Source organism: Sycon ciliatum, chromosome 10 (genome assembly GCF_964019385.1).
Source record: "Sycon ciliatum chromosome 10, ocSycCili1.1, whole genome shotgun sequence".
Taxonomy (NCBI): Eukaryota; Metazoa; Porifera; class Calcarea; order Leucosolenida; family Sycettidae; genus Sycon; species Sycon ciliatum.
In genome coordinates this window covers 6413802-6435889 of record NC_088652.1, presented here as the reverse complement: position 1 = coordinate 6435889, position 22088 = coordinate 6413802, and the positions used below count along the sequence as shown (strand labels likewise).

Sequence of the window (22088 nt, the reverse complement as noted above, 5' to 3'; positions counted from 1 at the left end):
CATGAAGGGACCGATGGCATTTGCTCTGTGAGTTTGTCTTAACCCTATTTTATAACGAGTGAATACAATTATTTCTCCAATAGAGACACGAATAGATTTCTTCTAAAGCGAAAGATTCTAAGCCAGACCAAACCATTGACTCGTCTTTTATGAAACAAATGAGTCACTGAACCTTTCTTTAGGAACATGACGGCAACTGAAACAACAACAGAGAAAATACGATACATGTACAGCACATTCTTGCAGGTACAACAAACAGATTGCAGATCGTAATTCTTGCTCTACCGGCACGCAACTTTATTTGGGGCAGTGCAATCTCAGCGCTACTCACAAATCAAACAGCCCAGACTCGAGTAAACAAATCCAATCGTACGAGATTTTCACGAGACGAGACTGCACCCAGTAGGGAGGTTCTGCTCTACGTTTTGGGAACGCGACGCAAAGAATCACGCGAACTTTCTTCGCGTTCCCGTAACGTAAAGAAATGCTGTTCTGCTCTACGTTTCACCTAGAGAAGTCACGTGGAATGTGTACTGGGAATTTTCCCTTCCATATTTGGCAGTTTTCTGCATGCAGTTGATCGATACCCAGCAAATTTTCTCTGCGTGTGCCACAACGTAGAGAACCCCATCTCCGCGTAGAAATCTGGAGCCAAAACACGCGAAGCCGTAGACTCTAACCCAGACACCTGCTCTCTACGTGATTTCTCTACGTTTCACGTATAGCAGAGCCTCCCTATTGGCTTGTTTCGTATGAAGCAAACAAGTCACTGAATGCATGAACCTCTCCATAATGGAGATTTTCCCTGATATGCGAATTTATCTTGCATACTAGTCCTGGGCCAATGCGTCCTTGAACCTTCCCCTACAGATTGGGAACTGCCAACGATGCTATGCCACTGCAAAATTCAGATTCTACCCTATGATCGGGGCACGGAATGCCGGAAGCAATCATGACCAGTGCCTTACTTGTAACGTACCAATGTACAATGAACATGAGTATTTCGACAACACATCTAAGCCTCAGCAGCAACATACAATGTAAGCCTTACCGTCAAGAAGGTGAACTCGCGTTCTTCGCACACTGTTGGCAAGGGCAAAGAGATACGAATGGATCTAAATCCGAATAAAATCAGCACACGTTTCCGTAAATGAAAGGGTGAGCATAAGCAAATGAATCGAAGGAAACTGGTCAACTCAGAGATCACTTGTCATTGAGTATTCCGTAAAAGGAGGCCTCGACAGCAGAAAAGCTAAATTTAGAAAAGAGATCCTGTCAGCTTTTCCATTATTTATTGTATTCCACCTAAAATCAGCACACTTTTCGTAAATGAAAGAGTCAACACAAGCTAATGAATCAAAGGGAACTGGTCAACTCACCTGTCATTGAGTAATATTCCGTGAAAAGAGGTCTCAGCAGAGCCGAAGCGAAATAAGCCAGGACACGAAATATCCGAAACAGCTCATGCAAGAAGCAGTTCCAAAGAAGGAAGTTCCTCGCGCATGCACATCCGAAAACGGACTGCATTGCATGCAACACAATGTCTGCCGTGCACGTGCACAGCACGCGGCTACCACCCGTTGGTAGATCTAATACCGAGCACCTTACGTAGAAACTTACGTAGCCTAAGTGAAGTACCGAGCACCTTACGTAGAAACTTACGTAGCATAGCGGTGTCGTTTTTTCTGCCATGTGAACACAATAATAGAAAAGCTGACAGGATCGCTTTTCTAAATGACCGGGGAGTGGGCCAGACATACTATCAGGATTCTACGATTCCAGGTTCTTTACGGAAATATACCAGGAGCCCAGATACCCATTCCTCACCCTCACCACACAAGAAGACCAAAGCTTCACTCCAGGACCAAGTTCCAAGCAACAGAGAAGCGACAAGAACAACAACAACCTCTCGAAGCAAAGCATCGAGCTATATACTGCTGTTATGTCCTAGTAGCGTGCAAGCTGAAGGAGCGAAGGGCGCGAGCAGCCAGCCAGCAAAGCATGAATAGTGATAGGTTTCCCAACGCTATTCATAGACGAGACACATCGACGCCACGGCAAACACTTGACAAAGATACATGTAGGAGCAGACGGAATACAATACAGATAGCAACACACGGACACGACACTTGTACAACACCTGGTTTTACGCTCCCGTGACTACCACCTGATTAGGTATGCTGTTGGCGAGCTGCTCACAAGGAACGCAGTGTCATCTGAATTGCGCAACAGGCTGCTTCTTGCAAGGGTAGATGGTGCAGTTGCGCAGGCCATTGAAACATCCGCTTGTAATCAAGCATGATACAATCGTAACTAAGTATTTCTTGCACGTACTAAAATGAGCGTGGGACATTGAGGATAGACAGCTGGTCCGCAGCTGCTTCTTCTGAAACACAGCCGGTCACAGTTCCTGTTCAAGGCAGGCTTACCAGTCTCTATCTCTCAGTTAGTGTGCTCCACGTCATAATTGGGGCCCAGGGCAGCTGACCTGTTCCATGCACGTTCTCTGCATATCCAGCAATCGCATGGCATCATGTCCATTGAAAATCATCATTATTTGCGAATCGACCAGGCAAGCAGGCGATAAGAAGCTGTCAAACAGGAAGCAAAGCTGTTTACGGAGTGCAGATCACACTTTTTCGGATCGCGGAGGTCAGCTGAATAATGACTAGCAGTGTATATGACCTCCGGACACTAAAAGGCATGTCGCTACAGGGGCGTGCTCGGCCCCCCATCTAGGGGGGTGCATGGGAGCCGAGGGCCCCCCCGGCAATTTTCTGGAATTTGTTTGCAACCTTTCTGGAATTTTAGAGCATATTTGCATACATTACAATTGCAATTACCCAGATTGAAAATTTTTGGGGGTGCACGCGCCCCCCGTGCCTTTCGCCGAGCACGCGCCTGCGCTATTTGCGAACTGTCGTTATTCAGATCGTCGTTATATCCGAAGTCGTATGGTTACAGGTAGATGGGACTTTGCTCTGGGCATGAAAATTTGGTCCTTATTCGCGAATTGTTGTTATATCCGCAGTCGTTATTAGCGAAGTTGACTGTACTTACATGTACATTAACACCTGTGACTAACGACCACCCTAAGGGCCAGATAAAGCGGTCTTTAGTGGCACCTGGTCCTTAGTTAGAGACTTGCACTTCATCGCATGATGAATGTGAGACCATCTGGGCCAGGCAAAGTGATCTGTAGTACAAGGCTAGTCGCCAATCACGCTGGTCTTTAGTTACAGATTCTACTGTAGCTCCAAATTTCTTGTTCAACTCAATAGAGTAATGCCGTCAAAGGTAGGTGCAGGTTATTGTTCTGATAACATGGTGGAGTGAAGAAGTTTGCAGAAGTTTTGCATGCTTCCATACACAGCTATGGCTCTACATCGGAAATTTGGTCTACCTCAGTTGTAGGTGTGCGCGAACGAGTGCAACTCAACCAGTCGTTGTTGCGTCTAGGTGGCCATGAAGTCGAGACCCTAGGTTGGCAGAGGTCCCTAAACCTCACAACCACATCCACGATTCCGGTTGTGCGTTCTTCCCCCTAGCTGCATCTCATGATTGGCAATCAAGGTAGCAGCCTACCCATTAATTTCAAATGGCATCCAATTGACCGTAACTCTGGTGTCTCTCAATGGATTTGATTGCAATTCTCGCTACACAATCCTGCCACTATGCTGGCCCAGTGGACATTATTGAAACGTTCTTCCGCCTCAATGAAAGGCTTTCCTGGCCGGAAAAAGTCAGAATTTCGGCATAGCGCCACGGTATGCGAGCCACCCAGGACCCAAAACAATGCATTTAAATTTTTTTTAACATTTTCGTGGCCATTCAGTCTGTGCGCGGGATCCAAACCTAAAACAAGTCCAGAAGCAGCCATGGGTGGTGAGATAGGGGCCCTCAACGTGGCCCTGGAATCTGTCATAACGGCAGGAGTGGGCGTTCTCTCATAGACTCCCACAGACGCAGGTCAATTTTGGATATTTTTTGGTTTAGCACATGCTACGAGGTCGTACCTTCGATACAACATCCAGTGCTGTGACCTCCACAGCAAGCCATTTCCACAGCGCTGCAACGTCGCGAGTATGCTGGCAAAAGTCCTGCTGGAGAGCGGCGGGCAAAGCCCGCCACCGTGCAGTCCAAAAAACGTAATTTTTGGACTTTTTTGGTTTTGGAGCAAAATACTGCACACTTTTGCGTGTTTCCATGATACGACAAGTTGCGCATGGTCTTCTCACATTTAAATACAGTGCTGCCAAAAATTAACAGCGTGCAACAAAAAAAATCTTTCCATGCAAGGGCACGTTTTGAGCCATCACTCTTGAACGGCTGGTCAGTTCGAGACAAAAGTTTCGCAGGTTTTCCAGCTATTCATGTTCTTTCACATGATGCAGCACGCGATATGAATTTACAAATTAGATTTGTCATTGAATTTTGGGGTACGCTGCTACCTTAAGTGGTCTTTGTAAAAAAAGCACGGTCTTGGTTGGAGCAAGCATGGACACATTGATCTGCAATGTGCAGGACTCGCCCAACTGCATGCTTTTACAGTACCTGGATTTACACGCAAGTGACTGCCACCTGATCAGCTACGCTGCTGGCGAGCTACTCGCATGGAATGCAGTGTCATCTGCGCAGTTAAAGCAGACCATTGAACCATCTGCTGGTAATCAAACATATTAGACAGGGGATATGGAGGATGGGCAGCTGCACCGCAGCTGCTCCTTTTCACACGGTATCCGTCACAGTAACAGTTCCTGCTCGAAGCAGGCTGACCAGTCCCTAATTCGTAGTTAGATGTAGTATGCTCTACGTCACAATTTCTGCGCAGGGCAGCCGACCTGTTCCGTTCTCTTTCTCTGTTGCACTCCAGTGAGAACTCCTGACATCTGCAGGGTGACTCATGCACGCCAGATATCACTGTGCAGTGTATGCAAAACAAACGAAATGTGCATTGAAGCTAACAAGCAACAGTAGTAGTAGGAGTATGGGGCCAGTACTTTGCACGAAATCACGCGAACAGTACATGACAGACGATGATGAGAACGAATGCAAGCGGACAGATCTTTCACCTTCATTTCTGTTGGTACAAAACCAAGCAGGTGGTAATAAGCTGTTAAGGAGGAAGCAAACGAGAGATGTGCTAATACGTCGTGTACTCTCCACTGTTGTACTAGCAGGTGACACACAAAGCTGGTCACGAAGGGCTCATCGTACTTCTTTGTACCACGGACATCACGAGAAATCAGGACTACCTACATGTAGCTCGAAGTCTCTTGCACAACTAAAAGCGTAATGTTTTCAATAGTAGGTGAAGGCTACTTACTTCCCTGAGCATAGAGACGTTAGAAGTACGTTCGCAGACATACTTCTCTGAGCAAAGTGACGAGTGACCAGGTTTGCAGACGTTCCACACCGAGACACGGATGGCTGCTTTGCAGATACCGGTACAGCTGTGGCTGTACATTGGGATTTTGGTCTACCTTAATTATGGGTGTGCCCGAACCAGTGGCGCGCAACCAGTCGGTAAGACATTATCTAACACAACGGATTAGGTTTAGGTAACTTCGACAGTGCTGTCAAAACTCACCACTTTTGTTCTTTTACAATCGTCATCATGAGAAAACCTCCACAGAAAAAGGGTGCTAGAAAACAGTTTACTTCATTTAGGAACTCTTGGGGGCTGCATTGCAACAGCCGGTATGGAATCACAGAAAGCGTAAGTGTCGGTGTGTAAAGAAAAAATCATTGAACTATCATTTGATTGATTAATTGATTGATATTATTTTGGCAGCGAATGGTTGAGTTGTGCCATGTGACAATGTAGTGTGTGCGTTGGGTGGTGATGGTGGTGGGGAGGGGGGGGGTTTGCAGAGGCCCAAGACAATGTAAGGCCGGGGATGGGTCAAACTCAGAAGAGGGAGGAGAGAATAGCTGAAGTTATTGTGCGAATTCAAATAAACCAAACAAACAGCAAAACGAGTACACAAACTCACGAGACTAATGAGGACTGGAGCACGGAATTAAACTGCTGAAGTACACAGCTGACGAGAATAAGGACAGGAGCACAGAAATGAACGGGAGGCATTCTACGAAGTGGTGGTACCATCAGTGCATGTCTCACGGTACATTATCAAAATATCGGCTTTGCAAAGCTCGTGGGTACGGAAAAAGTTTATGGCGTGATGGTAGCCCTGCTACTGTAGTACTATAACACTGTCCACAAACCATGGTCCACAGTGCGTGTTCTTGTCCTAACAACCTAGGTATTTACAGATTACGGCTGCACCAAACATGTAGACTAGGGGTAGAGCATCGCTGGCTATAAGCAAGAGGCTACGCGGAATAGGGCAGCATGATTATCGGCGTAATTTGGTAGTCGAAATATTGGAGCATACATTTGCACTCTTACAGGGGTAGGACCTTAATTTTAGTTTTAACCCTTTAAGAGCCACAGGAAAAGTTCAAGATTCTGAATTTTTTCGTGTTCCTTGGATCATAGCTTCAGTTCTACTCACTCAATCCTCACAATCTAGTGCTTCCTGGAAAGGTCTCCGCGAGAGGAAGAGAATGAGGTAGATCATGATAACCAGCACACCGTCTATCCAGCGCTAGATCGCAGCGACAGTACGAAAAATGTCCCAAATGCGTCCAATTGCGTCCCGCTCCAGATATTTCATTTTACTCGATCGTGGAGTTCCAATTTTTTCGCTGTGTACTCTTGACAATATCAGCAGTGAAACCCGTGAAAATTCGAGTAAACCAGCGCGACGAAAAGTCTCAAAATTCTCAATACTAAAGCCGCACTGCGCGCTTTTGAACTTGCCGCGATCGCGGCTCAACTTACGAGTGATTTATCTCAGGAACCGTTGCTCGCAGCGCTTCGCGGATTGATTCTCCCGACAGGTGAGAGTTTTCTCTTCGCCCTGGATATTTCGATCACTGGATTTGAGCGAGATTGGACTGAGTTACGATCTTTTGAAGTTTTGCACTTGAATGCGTCGTTTACGACGCATTCAAGTATGGGGCGGCTCTTAAAGGGTTAAATTATTAGCACTGAAGTGCACAGACCTTCCGAGTACAGATTGGGAAGACAGGAAGAAGATGGAGACCTGACAATACAGCGAGAAGCCGGAGCAGCCTGCTGATGAACTGGGCCTACCTCCTCCGACTATGTGTCTCACGTTCAGCTGCAGGACCAAGCACCAAATGAAAGAAAAGATAGGTAGGACAGAAAACGAAAATAATCAGGTATCAGGATGTGATATAAGGAAACAAAAATTAATGATATGGCGAATTTCCTGGTTTTCCATATGAGGTAGAGAGACTTGTGAGGTGGGGGGGGGGGGGGAGACTCGGAGAAAGCGAGACAGAGAGAGAGACAGAGAGTACTGGACAGTAGGTCTTACTTTCTTTTATTTCTTTTATGATTCACCAAAGGCTGTTCGCCCATCGAGAGGTTTTCATTTTCATTTAACTGGCCATATTTTGGGTGTGCATTTTTGCCTTCTTGTTCTTTTATTCCATGGCTGGTAGCCCTCATTTATAATATTTGTTGACACCATGTCATCAATGAATTGAGAATAATAATAATTGTGGAAAGGAAAAGGACATAAGGATACGAGTTAAGAGTAACTCTCCTACACTGTAACTGGATAATATATACAGTCAGAAAGTGTAACAACTAGGCACACAACTGACAAGAGTAGTGAGACATTGTACGTCCTGACACCTAGCTTCAACACATCTCCGTAGCGCTAACCGACAGCCTTCCAACTTGGAAGGTTCAAGGTTATGGAAAGACCAAAGAGGGGAAGGCAAGCGCAACGAAAACGAGCAAAAGCTACAGTCCCAACGGAACAAAGAATGTCGATTGTTACTATACGATGACGAGACCAGTACGATATTTGACAAAGCGGTCTAACTACAATTCGAAACAGCAAAGCAGCACACCACCCAACTTGTGTGGGTCATAAATATCAAAGATAAATAAAGAAAGGGGAAGGCTGTTGGTTAGCGCTACGGAATTGTGTTGAAGCTAGGTGTCAGGACGTCGAATGTCTCACTACTCTTGTCAGTTGTGTGCCTAGTTGTTGCACTTTCTGACTGTTTATATGTAAGACTCAGTATAGAGTCCATGCACTTTACGATGTCCAGCACCCTATATAGAGTCCATTGGTCCAAAATCCACTATACAGAGTCCAGGAGTCCACTCAGTTTTGACCAGCTTCATCCTGCCGCGCAATCCCCTATAACAAGAGTACATAACCCAGGGTTATCAAGAGTATATAACCCCAGGGTAATATGGCCCAATATCTGAGAAAATCGACCTTCGGGGCTGTTTTGGTGAAATTTATTTTTTTAATGCAAATTGATGTCTAGCCTTTGTAGAGTATTGTGACATCAGACCAATATTGACCATGTAGAAGTGCATTTTACATTCAGGAGGCATGTCAATGAATTGTTGTTGTTTTTTACAACTTTGAAAGATCAGTGTGTTTGGAGCCACCAAAAATTGTTTCCATGTGATATCAATAGCCAACTAATATAGTAAAGGGTTTTGACTGTTCGGGTACTTCATTTCCAGCATTCCGTGACTTTATTGAGGTGGTGTAGTTGCAACAGCACCAATAGCAGCATTAGAAGGAGAGGTGATGTATCTGTTCTCCTGGTGATGGATATGCTTGACAGGATAGTCTGCAACAGATTTTGACGAATACCATCATACATGTAACAGCATTCACATACTTATTGTGAAGGAGTCAAACAGAGCAAATGCGTCCAGATTCGCCTTGTTGCACTTTGTGGAGACTGACCATTTCCAAACATCAGCAACACAGCCTGATAAGCGTTTCATACCACCACTCAAAAGTAACAGAATGTTACTCGAGGTAGCCCAGTTTCATGTGCTCCGTGATGGTCTGATTCGCCATTATCAGCTCGAGTATTGAGCTTGCCATCCAAAACATTTTAGGATCATCGTCGCAAAGAAAACTCGCATCATTTCGTGCTGTTTTAGCAGGTCTGGCGTGACACTCAGGAAACAGTTCTGCCACCCGCGCAAGGGCGGCCAGCGACCTTGCAAGCGGCGTACCCTCAGGAATCCACCTGGTTGTCCTTACTCAGTGGGGCTGTAGCAGCTATCGCTGAGGCAGACTGTGGTTGGCCTTGATCATACTCATCCAGGCCAAGTCCTCATCATCGTCGCCCCCGACAGGTAAGTACCGCGTGTCACTTGCGATCGATTCGACTGAAATGCGCTCTCAGAACTAGAAGCGCTGTCGCCGCTTGACAGGATATCCACAAAGAACAATGCATCACGGTCCATGGGATCGCGGCTGCTGTGCTCCGTGAGCCCAATAACCAACTGACACAAGAATCGCCTTCCATTTCCTTCCGCCATTGTCGTCTCGGCACTTTGCTTCGACAGATTCGATTTTTTTGCGAACAAATTTGTTTTTAGTGTTTGCCCAAAAAACCGCGTAGCCCCGAAGGTCGAAAGTCTCAGATATCGGGCCATATACTCTGGCCTATAAGGAGTACACTTTATCTACAAGTCCCCTATTCACAGTCCAGGAGTCCAGTTTATCCAGTCACGCCGTCCTGTGTGATGTGCATGCCCGAAAGAGAACAAACACATCATCAGCTTCAGTTTTGCTTGCCTCGTGGTAGCGCATTCCTTTCTTCACTTCAGCCTTGGCTGCCAGTTCTTCTGTGCAGTTGCTGACAGTAATCTCTCTCGAGGTAACCCAGGAGGATAAGGAGACGTTCAAAATCAAATCTGGAAAGCGTCTTGCGGTTCTCTGAAGATTTCATCAGTGCGCGGGATGAAAGCAGAAATTGCTAAACGAGAAAAGTTCAGCACAGTTCAAATCGGACGAGTCAGCTGACTCTCTTTCGTTCGACGCCACAAGGATACCCCTGTTTGACTGGACAAGAGCAGCCTGTACCACCGTGTCAAAAGGCTGTTCTACTACATGGCAGGACGATGACTGAGGTAAGGAAGCTTTTACTCGTTTCGATTGGTCTGCTGTTCTGTCGTTATGCTTGAATTGTTTTCCATTTTCAAGGAGCGTATCGCGTTTGTTTGATGTTGCTTTGCTTGAATGAATGCCCTATAAGTAATCAACCACTTCGTAATACTAATAGTCCTCAAGGACTGCAAGGACTTTGCATCAATATGCAATCGTATACGATCGTCTAGCTATCATCAATTATAATTATTTCATGAGAAATGTATTTTTATCCCTGTGAAAATTATGTGAAACTCTACGACACTCTTCCTGGCTCTAGTATGATGTCAAATACAATGGGATCCACAAACGCAGTGCCAGTGTGCTAGTAGTAGTAGTAGTAGGAGGAGGATTGCTTGTATGCCAATGACAAGAAAACGCTTCTCAAGCTAATACTCGTATTCCCTGAAGTAACCATTTTGATGTCACGAACATGACATTGTGTCAGTGAAACTGCCTCGTGACAACAAATCATAGTTGATTTCAAAGTTTGGACTCCTTACAGTTGATTTTGGACCAATGGACTCTTTATAGGGGTAAAGCCAATTGGCTGGACTCTATACAGGGAGTGATGTCCATCTAAACTTTGACCTCACAGTTGATTCCAAGTTTGGACTCTGTACAGTGGATTTTGGACCAATGGACTCTATATAGGGGTTGGACATCATATAGGGGCTGGACGCTCTACTGAGTCCAACATATATAATACAGTTACATGGATGGAGAGTTACTCTTAACTCGTATCCTTATGTCCTTTTCCTTTCCACATTTATTTATGGCTCAACATCCGAGTTTCAAATAATAATAATAATAATAATAATAGTGCGCTGAGCGAAAATCGAAAACACTTTCCACTATGCCGCTGCATGGGAGATATTGGAGCCGATTGGAGGAGAATCACCTAGATAAGGAGCTTACCTTCATGTGGTTGAAATCAAGGACACTGAAACCTTCAACTGAAGGCATGATTATGGCAGCACAAGACCAATCCCTCAAAACGAAAAATTACCAATACATGTACGCCATAATGAAGTCAATTGCTCGAACTGATGCCAATTGCAGGCTTTGCAAGGGCAGCTTAGAAACAATTGACCACATTGTCAGTGCCTGCCCAGTTCTTGCTCGGACCAGTTACATCGAACGTCATAACCTGATAGTAAAGTATGTGCAGTTCGAAATGTGTAGAGCACGAGATCTACCTACTGGTGCTTAACGATTCGACCACCAGCTCAAGGCATTGGTCAAAAGTGATCGGTATCGGCTCTATTGGGAGTATTCGGTCCCAACTGACCTGAAACTATCAGCAAACAGGCCCGATCTGCTCCTTGTTGATGACAAGGAGCGCATCGCCTATATTATAGACATCAGCGTTCCTGGTGAGAACATCAATAAGAAAATGGCTGAAAAGCGCTCGAAATATTATGATTTGAAGCGGGAGATTTCGAGGATTTGGTCCCTCACCCAAGTTGACGTGGTCCCTATGGTTGTCGGTGCCCTGGGAGGCTTGGTGAGGGAGACGCCTCAATGCCTTCGGACTGTACAGGGAGGAGACATGGCTATTGTGCAACAGGAGGCTATACAAGGTTCGATTAAAATACTAAGAACTATCCTTAACATGTAGATGCACCTCTGGTGCGTTTGCATGTTCAATAGCTAAGAGACTTGAATAACGACTGATAAAGACTGATATTTCCTTTGTTACTCCCTTCATTGGTTGATGTATTCTGCCTGTCGCTGCAAATTCTTTATTATTGTTTTGATGTTGGAGTTCGGATTGAGTTTCTTTCCTTTCTTCCTCTTCCTTCAAATATTTCTTGTCCCTTAGGCTTTTAGGTTTTATTTATTTATTTATTTTTGTTTGTTTTTTCACTTTCTTTTTGCTGTCCCACCCATGGACATATTTCCCGGTGGGTCTGGCTTATCGCCTTCGAAAGAAGTGAATAAAGGAGAGATAATAATAATAATAATAATAATAATAATAATAATAACTGGTTTGAGGGAAAGAGACAAACGGGAAAATTCTGAAGAAAAAATTGACTGTCACCACCAGGACTCGAACCAGGGACCCTCGCTTGTAGCCAGCGATGCTCTAACCACTGAGCTATGGTGTAGTCGTCATCCCAGCAGAGGCCGTTCAACATTTTCTTCAGACTTCGTAACTCACACTTCCTGTGAATCCACACAGGCGGGTGGGACGCAGCCCTCACTGTAACCCACACACTTCACGTACAAACTAGCACGCGGGGAGCCCCAAGTCATAAAATATTAACTGGTTTGAGGGAAAGAGACAAACGGGAAAAGTCTGAAGAAAAAATTGACTGTCACCACCAGGACTCGAACCAGGGACCCTCGCTTGTAGCCAGCGATGCTCTAACCACTGAGCTATGGTGTAGTCGTCATCCCAGCAGAGGCCGTTCAACATTTTCTTCAGACTTCGTAACTCACAATAATAATAATAATAATAATAATAATAATAATAATAATAATAATAATAGCAATGAAAAATATCAATTGTGCGCTCATAACCATGTATAAACAATTAAACTGAAACAATTCCGGAACGTTTTCGTGTGACCATCATCACTGGAACATCGTCAAATAGTAGGAATCACTAAAACAACCAGTTATATAGCTAGAGTAACATGAACAGAAGCCTGAGAATGCAGCACAGCTAGCGGTTATGCATAACTCGTGTAGTGTGAACCTTTGCAGTGTATCTGAGAATGGTAGCAGTAGATGAATGTGGCAGCTGTGAGTGCGTGTGGACAAAAAATGGCGAGTGAGTTGTTATTTAAAAAGTGTGAGTGCTACAACATTTGCTTCAACACTTTTCCGAACGTATCAAACAACACGTCCCATTGTCCTTGCTGTCAAAAGCGGCCAGGGCAGGCAGGCCAAAGCGTTGGAGGCCACGAAAACACCCGTTGCCTGCCACTACGCCTGTCAGTATTACAACACAACCAGGAACGGATCAACAGGAGCGCAACACATGAATCTGGTGTCACTCTTGACGACAACACCACGGCATGGAAGACCACCGGACGATCGTTCGTTAACAAACCCGACGGGGGTAACGGAAAGATCACCAAGAGAACGAAACGAAAATGGAAGAAAAACGAATCTGAGGAGAAGCCAGAGACAAGCGGAGACACGACTTAGAAAAATCGAGAAGGCGGAACCAGTAGTGGCAGGTGAAAGTACGAGCGCAGCAGTGAACACGTCAAGGAGAAAGAAGCGATGGCATGAGAAGATGGAGATGGAGGATGATGATGGGGATGAACAGGATGGTCAGGAGGAAAGCAAGGGTGAGCAGGAACAGGAAGTGGAGGATGAGAGTGATACTGACGAGGAGGAGTTCGACATCGACAAGAGCAAGTCCGCCATCTACAAGCATTTGGTGTCCAGTCCGGATTGTCGTAAGTTGTTTGACGATTCCTAGTTTAGTGTTATTTGTTGCGCACGTTTCTTTAAGCAGTTGCAGGTGTTGGAAGCTGTATATATTCGCACACGTGAACCTGTTCTATGCAAGCAAAAATAAAATGTTGTAGCACTCACACTTTTTAAATAATACGCACTCACCAGTTTTTGTCCACACGCACTCACAGCTGCCACATTCATCTACTGCTACCATTCTCAGATACACTGCAAAGGCTCACACTACACGCGTTATGCATAACCGCTAGCTGTGCTGCATTCTCACGCTTCTTTTCATGTTACTCTAGCTATATAACTGGTTGTTTTAGTGATTCTTACTATGTGACGATGTTCTAGTGATGATGGTCACACGAAAACGTTCTGGAATTGTTTCATTTTAATTGTTTATACATGGTTATGAGTGCACAATTGATATTTTTCATTGCTATTTTACGACTGTTGTCTCCTCGTCGGTTATTTAAATAATAATAATTTTCCTCTTTTCGGTTGAGTGACGAGATGCGTGGGCTGCTACAACTGGTAAGAGAAAGAGAGAGAGAGAAAGAAACTATACAAGAGAAGTAAAAGAAAAATAATTATAGCATCATGGTCTAGTCATTGCAGAAGTATGTTTGTTTAGTTAGAGACGAAAAACAAACAGACACGTTTGCCTTTTTACATGATATAGACTAGAAAGGATAATAAAGTATGAAAGGCCATGGAAGGCAGTGATACTGAGTAGAGTGGGTAATAAAATATTAAAAGCCAGTTAGGCCAGTAAAGGAAATGATAATACAGCGGGCAGTGGAATCACTGAAAAGCAGCATGTGCTGGGAGGGGTCGCATGAATAGTCGATACGGTGGGATTTTCCTGATGTCGGGCTGGAGCCTGTTCCACAGAGATTCACCTTGGAATGAGGCAGAATATGTGCCAGCGGATGTCTTAGTGACTGGAAATTTAAGTGCCCGATTTCCATGACTACGTGTAGGACGGCAGGCATTGAGGGGACTGAACATATCGGTAGGCAATGTGCTGCATTTACCCGGAAGGCAGCGCTAAGTGTAGCCAAGGAGCTTTTGGCAGTACATAACTTCTAGCGAGCACAAGCGCAATTGGCAATACAGCGGCGCAGATGGGGATGCAAATGGAGCGTTGTAAGCACAGCGGACTGCGCGCTTGAGTAGACGCTCTAGGCGCACGAGCTGATGTGAGGAGGGCCAGCAGAGAAACAGTTGCTAGCATAAAGAAAGTCAGGGAGAATCAGGAACTTCAGGTACGTGATGCGAGTATCGATGCTGTAAAGTGCGCGAACGAGAACGCTGCTTTAATTTGGAGAGAAGGTCTGCTGATGGTATGCTCAGTGAAGTCAATTCAGGAACTTTACAATCTTTTGAAAATAAAGATTGGATATTAAGCGGCCATTGTATTAAAAACAAGTCTATTTGCGCTCCGAGCCCTGCCTGATCGAGGTATATTGTCCGTCGCTACGTAATCCGGGTGTTTGTAAATTGAGAAGAGAACAACAACCGTAACTCAACCGGTTCTTATTCGATTTCCACAATCAAAGTGCTTCAAAGTATGTTTATCAGCGTTTGATTGCAACAATTGTGGAAGCGATAGGACCTTTGAGTTATTGCGCTTGATCACTACACAGCTTCACACGGCCAGAAAAACTATTTTGCGCCGTGCATGGACCCTCGGTTTTCATTTTTTCTGCATTTTTGCCACTTGGTGCCATGGCAACTGCAATTCTGAACGAGCCATGGACTAGCGGGAGTGTGCACAATAAAATAGACATGCGGGCAAGGAGAGTGGAATGGCTGGTAAGCGTCAGTTTCTTTGACTTTCGAGACTGCGCCATGACTTTGCGACAGATATGCTCTATGGCTCGCGTACGACCTTGTGGAGACTTGTGCTTTTGTTTATTGTTTTTCCCGTGGCTCCCGGTTGTTGCGGAAGGTGAAGATCTAGTAAATCAGATAATGTGTGAGTAACGAATGTTTTAGAGGGCATTTTTTCATTAGAAAAATACCCGTTTTAGCTTCTCGACAGGTGGCAATACTTTGCTGTGGTGGCAGGGTGAAATTAAACACATCGGCATACGCAATTTATTCAAAAGGTGGGTCTGGCTAGGCCTGACTCACTGAGATAAGTTAGTTCTGGTGTTGTGACAGCCGATGGTAAGAACGTATGTAAGCGGGCAGATCTCTAACATCCAATTCTGTTGGTACAAAGCCAAGCAGGTGACAAGAAGCTGTCAAGCAGGAAGCTGACCAGAGATGTGCCACTGCTGTACTAGCAGGTGCCAAATCAAGCTGTTAACAGTGTGCGGATTACACTTTCTCGTTTCACAGACATCAGCCTCTTCTACGGGCCAAACCAAAAATAATTATTATGATTATGTACGTAGCAGGTACAGCACTGCGCAGTAACTATAAAACACGAATAAAACAAGTGAAATTCAGTCCAAGCAACTTTCAAAATTGAACCCGGATGGTCAGCCAATATAATTGTGATGAAGGAGGGAAAAGGACAAAATGTTGGGAGTTGTGCCAAACTGTCCACCGACATAACCAGATCTTATACCGTCAGCGAGTGCGACAAAATGGCACAAAACTGACATTGAGAACTGAGACATTCTGCGACCTGACACCTAGCTCCAACACTTCTCCAAGGCGCAAACCAACAACCTTCCGCCTTGGAAGGGTCCGGTTCGTAAATGTCAATGAAGAAGAGCATGAGCTACGCACCACGGCAACAAAAATGCCGAAAGTTGCTCCACACGAAGTACGTTTCGCAGTATACGTCATGACGGCTCACCAGGTGTGCAACACTCCGATCGTGAGCCAATAAAATGATGATGAAGAAAGGAAAAGGGTGTTGGTTTGCGCCTCGGAGAAGTGTAGGAGCTAGGTGTCAGGTCACCCAATGTCTCAGGACTCCTAGTCCATGTTATGCCATTTTGTCGCACTTGCTGATGGTATAAGATCTGGTTTCGTTGGTGGGCAGTTTGTCAACTTTCAAAATGTTTTTTTTAGGCTAGTCTGATGCCTCAGGCCACAGGCGTGCCTCCCCAATGACAACCTCAACTGGATTTCGCTTGAGGTAGCGGGAATTATAGGATTTTAAACCGCGCAAACACATGATGCTGGAACCTACCAGCGCAATGCACAGCCGGGTTGGAATCCTTCCCATGGTGGCAAACTACTGGTCTTTTCCCTTGTCAGAGATAAAAGCAGCCAAGCTCTTGTACAAAACTGTGCCAGCTTTCCCAGCAACACCACTGGCCGACATGACGACTGAAACGAAGGAGGCCTTCTCGACTTCCCGAATTCTCTCCTCATCTCTTCTCCTCTTCTCGGGTTCATAGCCGGCATACACAGCGGGGATTGAGGCTGGTAGCGAAGTCGAGACAAGTATTGTCCTCTAAGGACGCAGACCGGAGGCTGAACTGCTCACCAGAGATAGGTTGCAGTGGAGGTTCCACGGATACCGAGTGAGCCACCTCGCGAATGAGGTCGGCGGTGACGTCACGGATTTCATTGTGTCTTCGGACGAAAAGTCACGGGTCGGGCAGGATTACGCGTGGGAGACGTCGAAGCAGCCGTTGCCACAAATGCAGGCCGACGGCAAGCGCTCCGGCACCCATCCATAGCGCAAAGACAGAGCATGTCCAATCTCGGAGAGACGAAAGCCATAGCAGGATAGAAGACGTGACGTCGGCCAAGCATAGCTACCACGCTGGGAAGAAAGCTAAAGCTGAGGCACATGTACCGCACCTTCACCGCTCAAAACCCCCTCCTTCAGATGTTGCTGTGATACCCCTCCCTCAGATGTTGCTGTGATACCCCTCCTTCAGATATTGCTGTGATACCCTTTCTTCAGATTTTGCGGTGATATCCTTCCTTCAGATGTTGCTGTGATGCCCGAGCTGCAGTGCGGGCTTGACGTTGGGTGGTCTTCGTAGCGTCGGCCACACAAGCTAGCGAGAGATCTGCCTTACCAATCCTTACTTTGAGCTCATTAGTGGGCATATTAGCGTGATTGGGCGGTGGGAATCGAGAGACCCAAACTGCGATACCGACAAGGAACCTAGAGCACAAGTCGCTCCACACTGGACTGATGGACTCGACTAATAACTCCTGGGATGAGGCGCTCCCCAATAACAGCTTCCAGACCACATAACTCCACAGATTACATCTCCAAGGTCCGGGACAAGAAAGATCACTTGTTTTGTAGACCATGGACATATGTGGAGTAGGTGGCAAAGGGTTGTGTGATGACAAAATCGGATTGCCGCGACACCTGATATGTGTCCTGAAGGCGACATTTGCCTCTACGAAACTGCTGACAAACTATGAAGTGCCCAAAATAGCTCTCAAGTTAAGGCCGGTATTTCTGACGATCTGGAACCCGTGCCAGCAAAGACTGCAACCGCCTCATCGTATGCCCGCTCCTTCACCAGCAGCAAGGATTTGCTGGAAATGGGTCGGTATCCATGGGCTTCTCCTTGCTCGTTCAGCCCATCTCACCAGGTGCGGAGGGTTCGAAGTTTTTCACACCCTGAACGATCATCTGCGTACCACACCTGGATGATGTCGGGTGAGCTGACTGCTTGGACCAAGCGTACGATGCCCAGGGCGTACATCAGCATCGCAACCGTATTACCATGCATAGGTAGCGCTTCACAGGATAACAAGCATTCACCATCCACAAAGAGTTTGGCCGGATGGCGGTATGTGTTGATGTTCGACTCAAATCGTAATGCTTTCTATGGTAATAATAATAATAATGACAGTTCGCATTTCACTCATTGCATGAGGTCAACGCATCTGTTAACAATTTCGAGCCAAGCAGCTCTATCAGAAGCAGATTGCACAGCATCCAGAAGCGACAGATTAATGCATTGTAAGTCTTTCTTGACAACGTCGATCCATCTCAGACGGGGTCGTCCTCGGGGTCGTCGTATGTCTATGGTAGGTGTAAGTTAATTCCCCGAGTATATGGACTAATTAACAAGTTTGCAAACGTTCTGCATTGAGGCACGAATGGCAAGAATGCATGCAGTTACACATGTAGCTGTATGTCGGTATTTTATGTTCCTCAGGTAGAGGTGTGTGCGAATGCGTGCTGCGCAACCAATTGGTAGACATCTTCTAGTATTTCGGATTATGTTTAGATGAGTTCATCGGTGGCGTCAGCAATCACAATTTTTTTGCCATATACAATTTCCATCATCAAGACCCTCAACAGGAAGAGTGGTACTAGTAAAGTGTAAATTAAAGTAATAGAATTTTATAGAAAAGGAAAAGGAACATCAGTGAGAAGGAATTCTACTGCCTGTAATGCTGGTGAAGTAAAATAAAGTAACAACAACAACAAGGAACTACAAGATACGGTTTTGTGTCCACTAACACCACCTGTTACCAAGCAATCAAGTCATGCAATATCATTGCACGACGCTGACCAACTGAATCAACGTTCTACAACTACCAACTAACTGGATAACAACTCTAGCACATCTTGAATGCGGACTCCAACACATGCGTCCAACTCTCCTGTAATATTGATCTTATAAGCACAATTTTTTTTAAATGCTGCGTAATTGGGTCCGTTGTATCAGGAGTCTGGTTTTCATGTACGTGTATAATGAACATCAGTCGGTTTTCAGCACACTCGATTTACAGTGTAGTTTCAGTTCTTGTGCGTTCATTCACTCTGTGCAGCAACATGGAAAGCCTGTGCTCAAACCATCACCAGCACTTGGCAAGTCGATTGGACTTTTCGAAATGACCTCAAAACCTGGAAGGACGCCAACATATCCTGTCGGTCATTTGGCGGATCACTGGCTACTGTCCAGACAATGGCCCAGCTTACATGTGCTAACTGGACAGCAGAAGGATCATCCGCCACGTGGGTGGGCCTGACTGGTACATGGAGTGCCGGAAATTGGAGTGCTTGGAAATGGGAAGCTGCATTGTCGCCCGTCACGGCACAACTTCCATGGGCATCACAATTTCCAAAGATTCAGGATGATTACAGATACGGATACTATCAGCCAGACATTTTCAGATTACGGACTTGGAACAACAACAATACAAATCGGTACCTCTGTCAACGATATGTGACTAAAAGTAGGTGTATGGCTTTGAATGAACGGAAATTGTAGTCACATATTGTTTTTGAACGTATACCGTCTGTTCTGCTGTACATGTTATTTTCGGCCACGAGCCATCAGTACAGTACAGTACATCTGTATTGAGGTTAAAACAGGTGGACCTAAACCATGCAACCCAAAGTGGAATGAATTCTTCATGTAATGAAGTCAGCTCCAGTGGAGCTTGGCAACATTAACCCTTTCCATGCCATGGATGCGTTTTACCGTTTTTTTTAAGTATGACCATGGACGCGGTTACGCGTTCTGCCTAAAGTTTACAGTACATGTGTATCGCAGGTTATAGACGAGTGTACAAACCGTCCTAACTCTTCAGGTTCGTCACGCACGGTTCGAACACTACCACTATGGTCGTATCACGTTTCGTCCAGGATGGTCCACCCAATTCATCCAAAAATTCAAGGATCTTCGGACTTGTACAACACATCGAAAAATAATTTCATCACAAGGAGCATACAGACTTGATGCCTAGGACTAGCAGCTAGCTAGTGCTCAAGACCCCAGGCGGCTATCCATTACGATAGGCGGTTGGAGTCACGGGTAGAGACAACCAGATGATGGATTCCTCACGGACGCATTCACTGCAAACTTGACGGAAACAGAGCTGAGCTGGCGGCGATCACTGGGTCCAGAACTAACATTTTCCAAGATCTACCATGTTACAATGGCGATCAGCACGGTCAAGAGACACTACATGTATGTCACTTGTAAGCTACAACAAGTTACATAATAATTGTTATTACTGGTATATTCTTTCCACGACAACACCTACCTGTATTACCTCTGGCTCCTGACGATCTACTGCAAGCTGATGCAAAAATGCATTACACCCCCGACGGCATAGGCATAGGGAAGCGCTTCATTCTCCGAATTTGAAAAGTGTTTGGAGTCGGAGACTCAACTTTGGACTGCTGCTCCACGGCGGCAGAATATTCTGCAGCTGTTCAACGACACTACCCACTTCGCAAAACGATTTACGATCGGATTGGATTGGATTTTAATTTATAGTGGTGACTATAACAGACAATTGCCTAATAACAATAGACCCGCTCGAGGGAAAGATGCAAAAAGATATGAATACTTAATATAATAGACTACCGGTATTGGATAGGTGATCATGTTCGCATTTTGCATAGCTCAAAGTCATAAGTACTAGCGTGAAAAAGCAAGGCATTGGGGTAACAGTTTCTTAAAACGGGCGGAGTTATCAACACAGTGACCTAGAGGGTGTAAATCATTCCACAGCTTAGCACATTGGACGGAAGCGCAAGGACGGGCAAAGGCAGTTCGGACCATGGGCAACTTAAGAGTGCGTGATACAAGGCTGCGCGTTGCAAGACCATTATTTAAACGCTCGAACATTTGACTTAATGTGACACTACAGCGGCCTTCCAAACAGCGCCATGTCAGATGCAGCATTTTCTTGCAATACATCCATGCCAAACGATCTAGACCAAGTCTCGCAAATAAAGGGCTTGATGGGCTACAAAAACCAGTATCGTACACTGAACGCAAAGCTCGCTTTAGCGTTCGATCGTTTCGTTCTCAGAGTATTCTGGTAGCAGCAACAAGAATTGCGTCCGCGACGACAGGACGAAATTCTCTCGCGAACTAGAGTCTTGTCACTACGTAGACAGAGAAGATTCCGCAAGTCCTTTCACCTGCTTCCAGTGTTTCTAGCTCTCCGGTCCACTGGCAGATCTTTCAATCCCGCCGAACAAAAAAAGGATCTTCTTCTCTCTCTCAAAAACAACTAAAAGTACTTTGTACATAGTGCATGTGACACGGTGCACTTTTGCAGAACATGACAAACGTTTTTGCACGGCGGTTTGCGCTTGAAGGCGCAGCACGCTTGTACTTCAGATTTTTGGATTCTTTCGAGGGCAATCCTTTTTGCCTTTCTTGGCTACATAAGATGTACAGAAAATACCAACAAATCCATAAGAAATATGTTTTTGGAGCTGGAGAGTGAGTGAGGTTGTCTATTAACTGCTAGAGGAGCCCTCCTTTGCGGCTGTAGAGTGCTAAAACGTGCCCTGTTAGCCGAAAAATCCTTATTTTTTTCTCCGGGGACACCCCCCTGACCACCGGTCCTACCACTCGCAGCCGCCCTGTCACGACCCTGCTCTGTCTAAATATCTCAGATTGCTAATGTTGAGACACAGCTGGAAAGGTCTTGCGCTGAGCTTTACAGTGTTACAAAGTGTTACGCGATACGACAAGGTATGACCGAGCGGCGACAAATTTAACGGTCAGAATGCACAAATTTCACCTTTTGACGATCGAGTCCAATTTTTCGTTCGCGACTTCCAGTGGGCTTTGAGATTTCCCCCAGAGACACCGCGTTCGCAGCAAGCTTCAACAAAAGCGCTTGAATCTCAGCTTTCCAACGCAGTTTTGACTATGAGCAAGACGACGGAAGAAAACATGAGAGGCAGTGATTTTGTTCTTTTCAGGCATTGTAGGGGGGCTTGGAGAGGAGATG

The 22088-nt window shown here is 45.6% G+C and overlaps 1 protein-coding gene across 1 annotated transcript in view; it reads left to right on the top strand.

Annotated features, from left to right (window-relative positions):
• The first annotated feature begins 5461 nt into the window (after nt 1-5461).
• Nucleotides 5462-22088, top strand: part of LOC135826544 (uncharacterized) — a 41458-nt gene continuing 24831 nt past the window's right edge. Inside the window, exons 1-2 of the mRNA XM_065339153.1 lie at nt 5462-5526; nt 19155-19562. Of these exons, the coding sequence (XP_065195225.1) occupies nt 19292-19562 (271 nt within the window). The 5' untranslated portion in view covers nt 5462-5526; nt 19155-19291. The remainder of the gene's footprint in view (nt 5527-19154; nt 19563-22088) is intronic.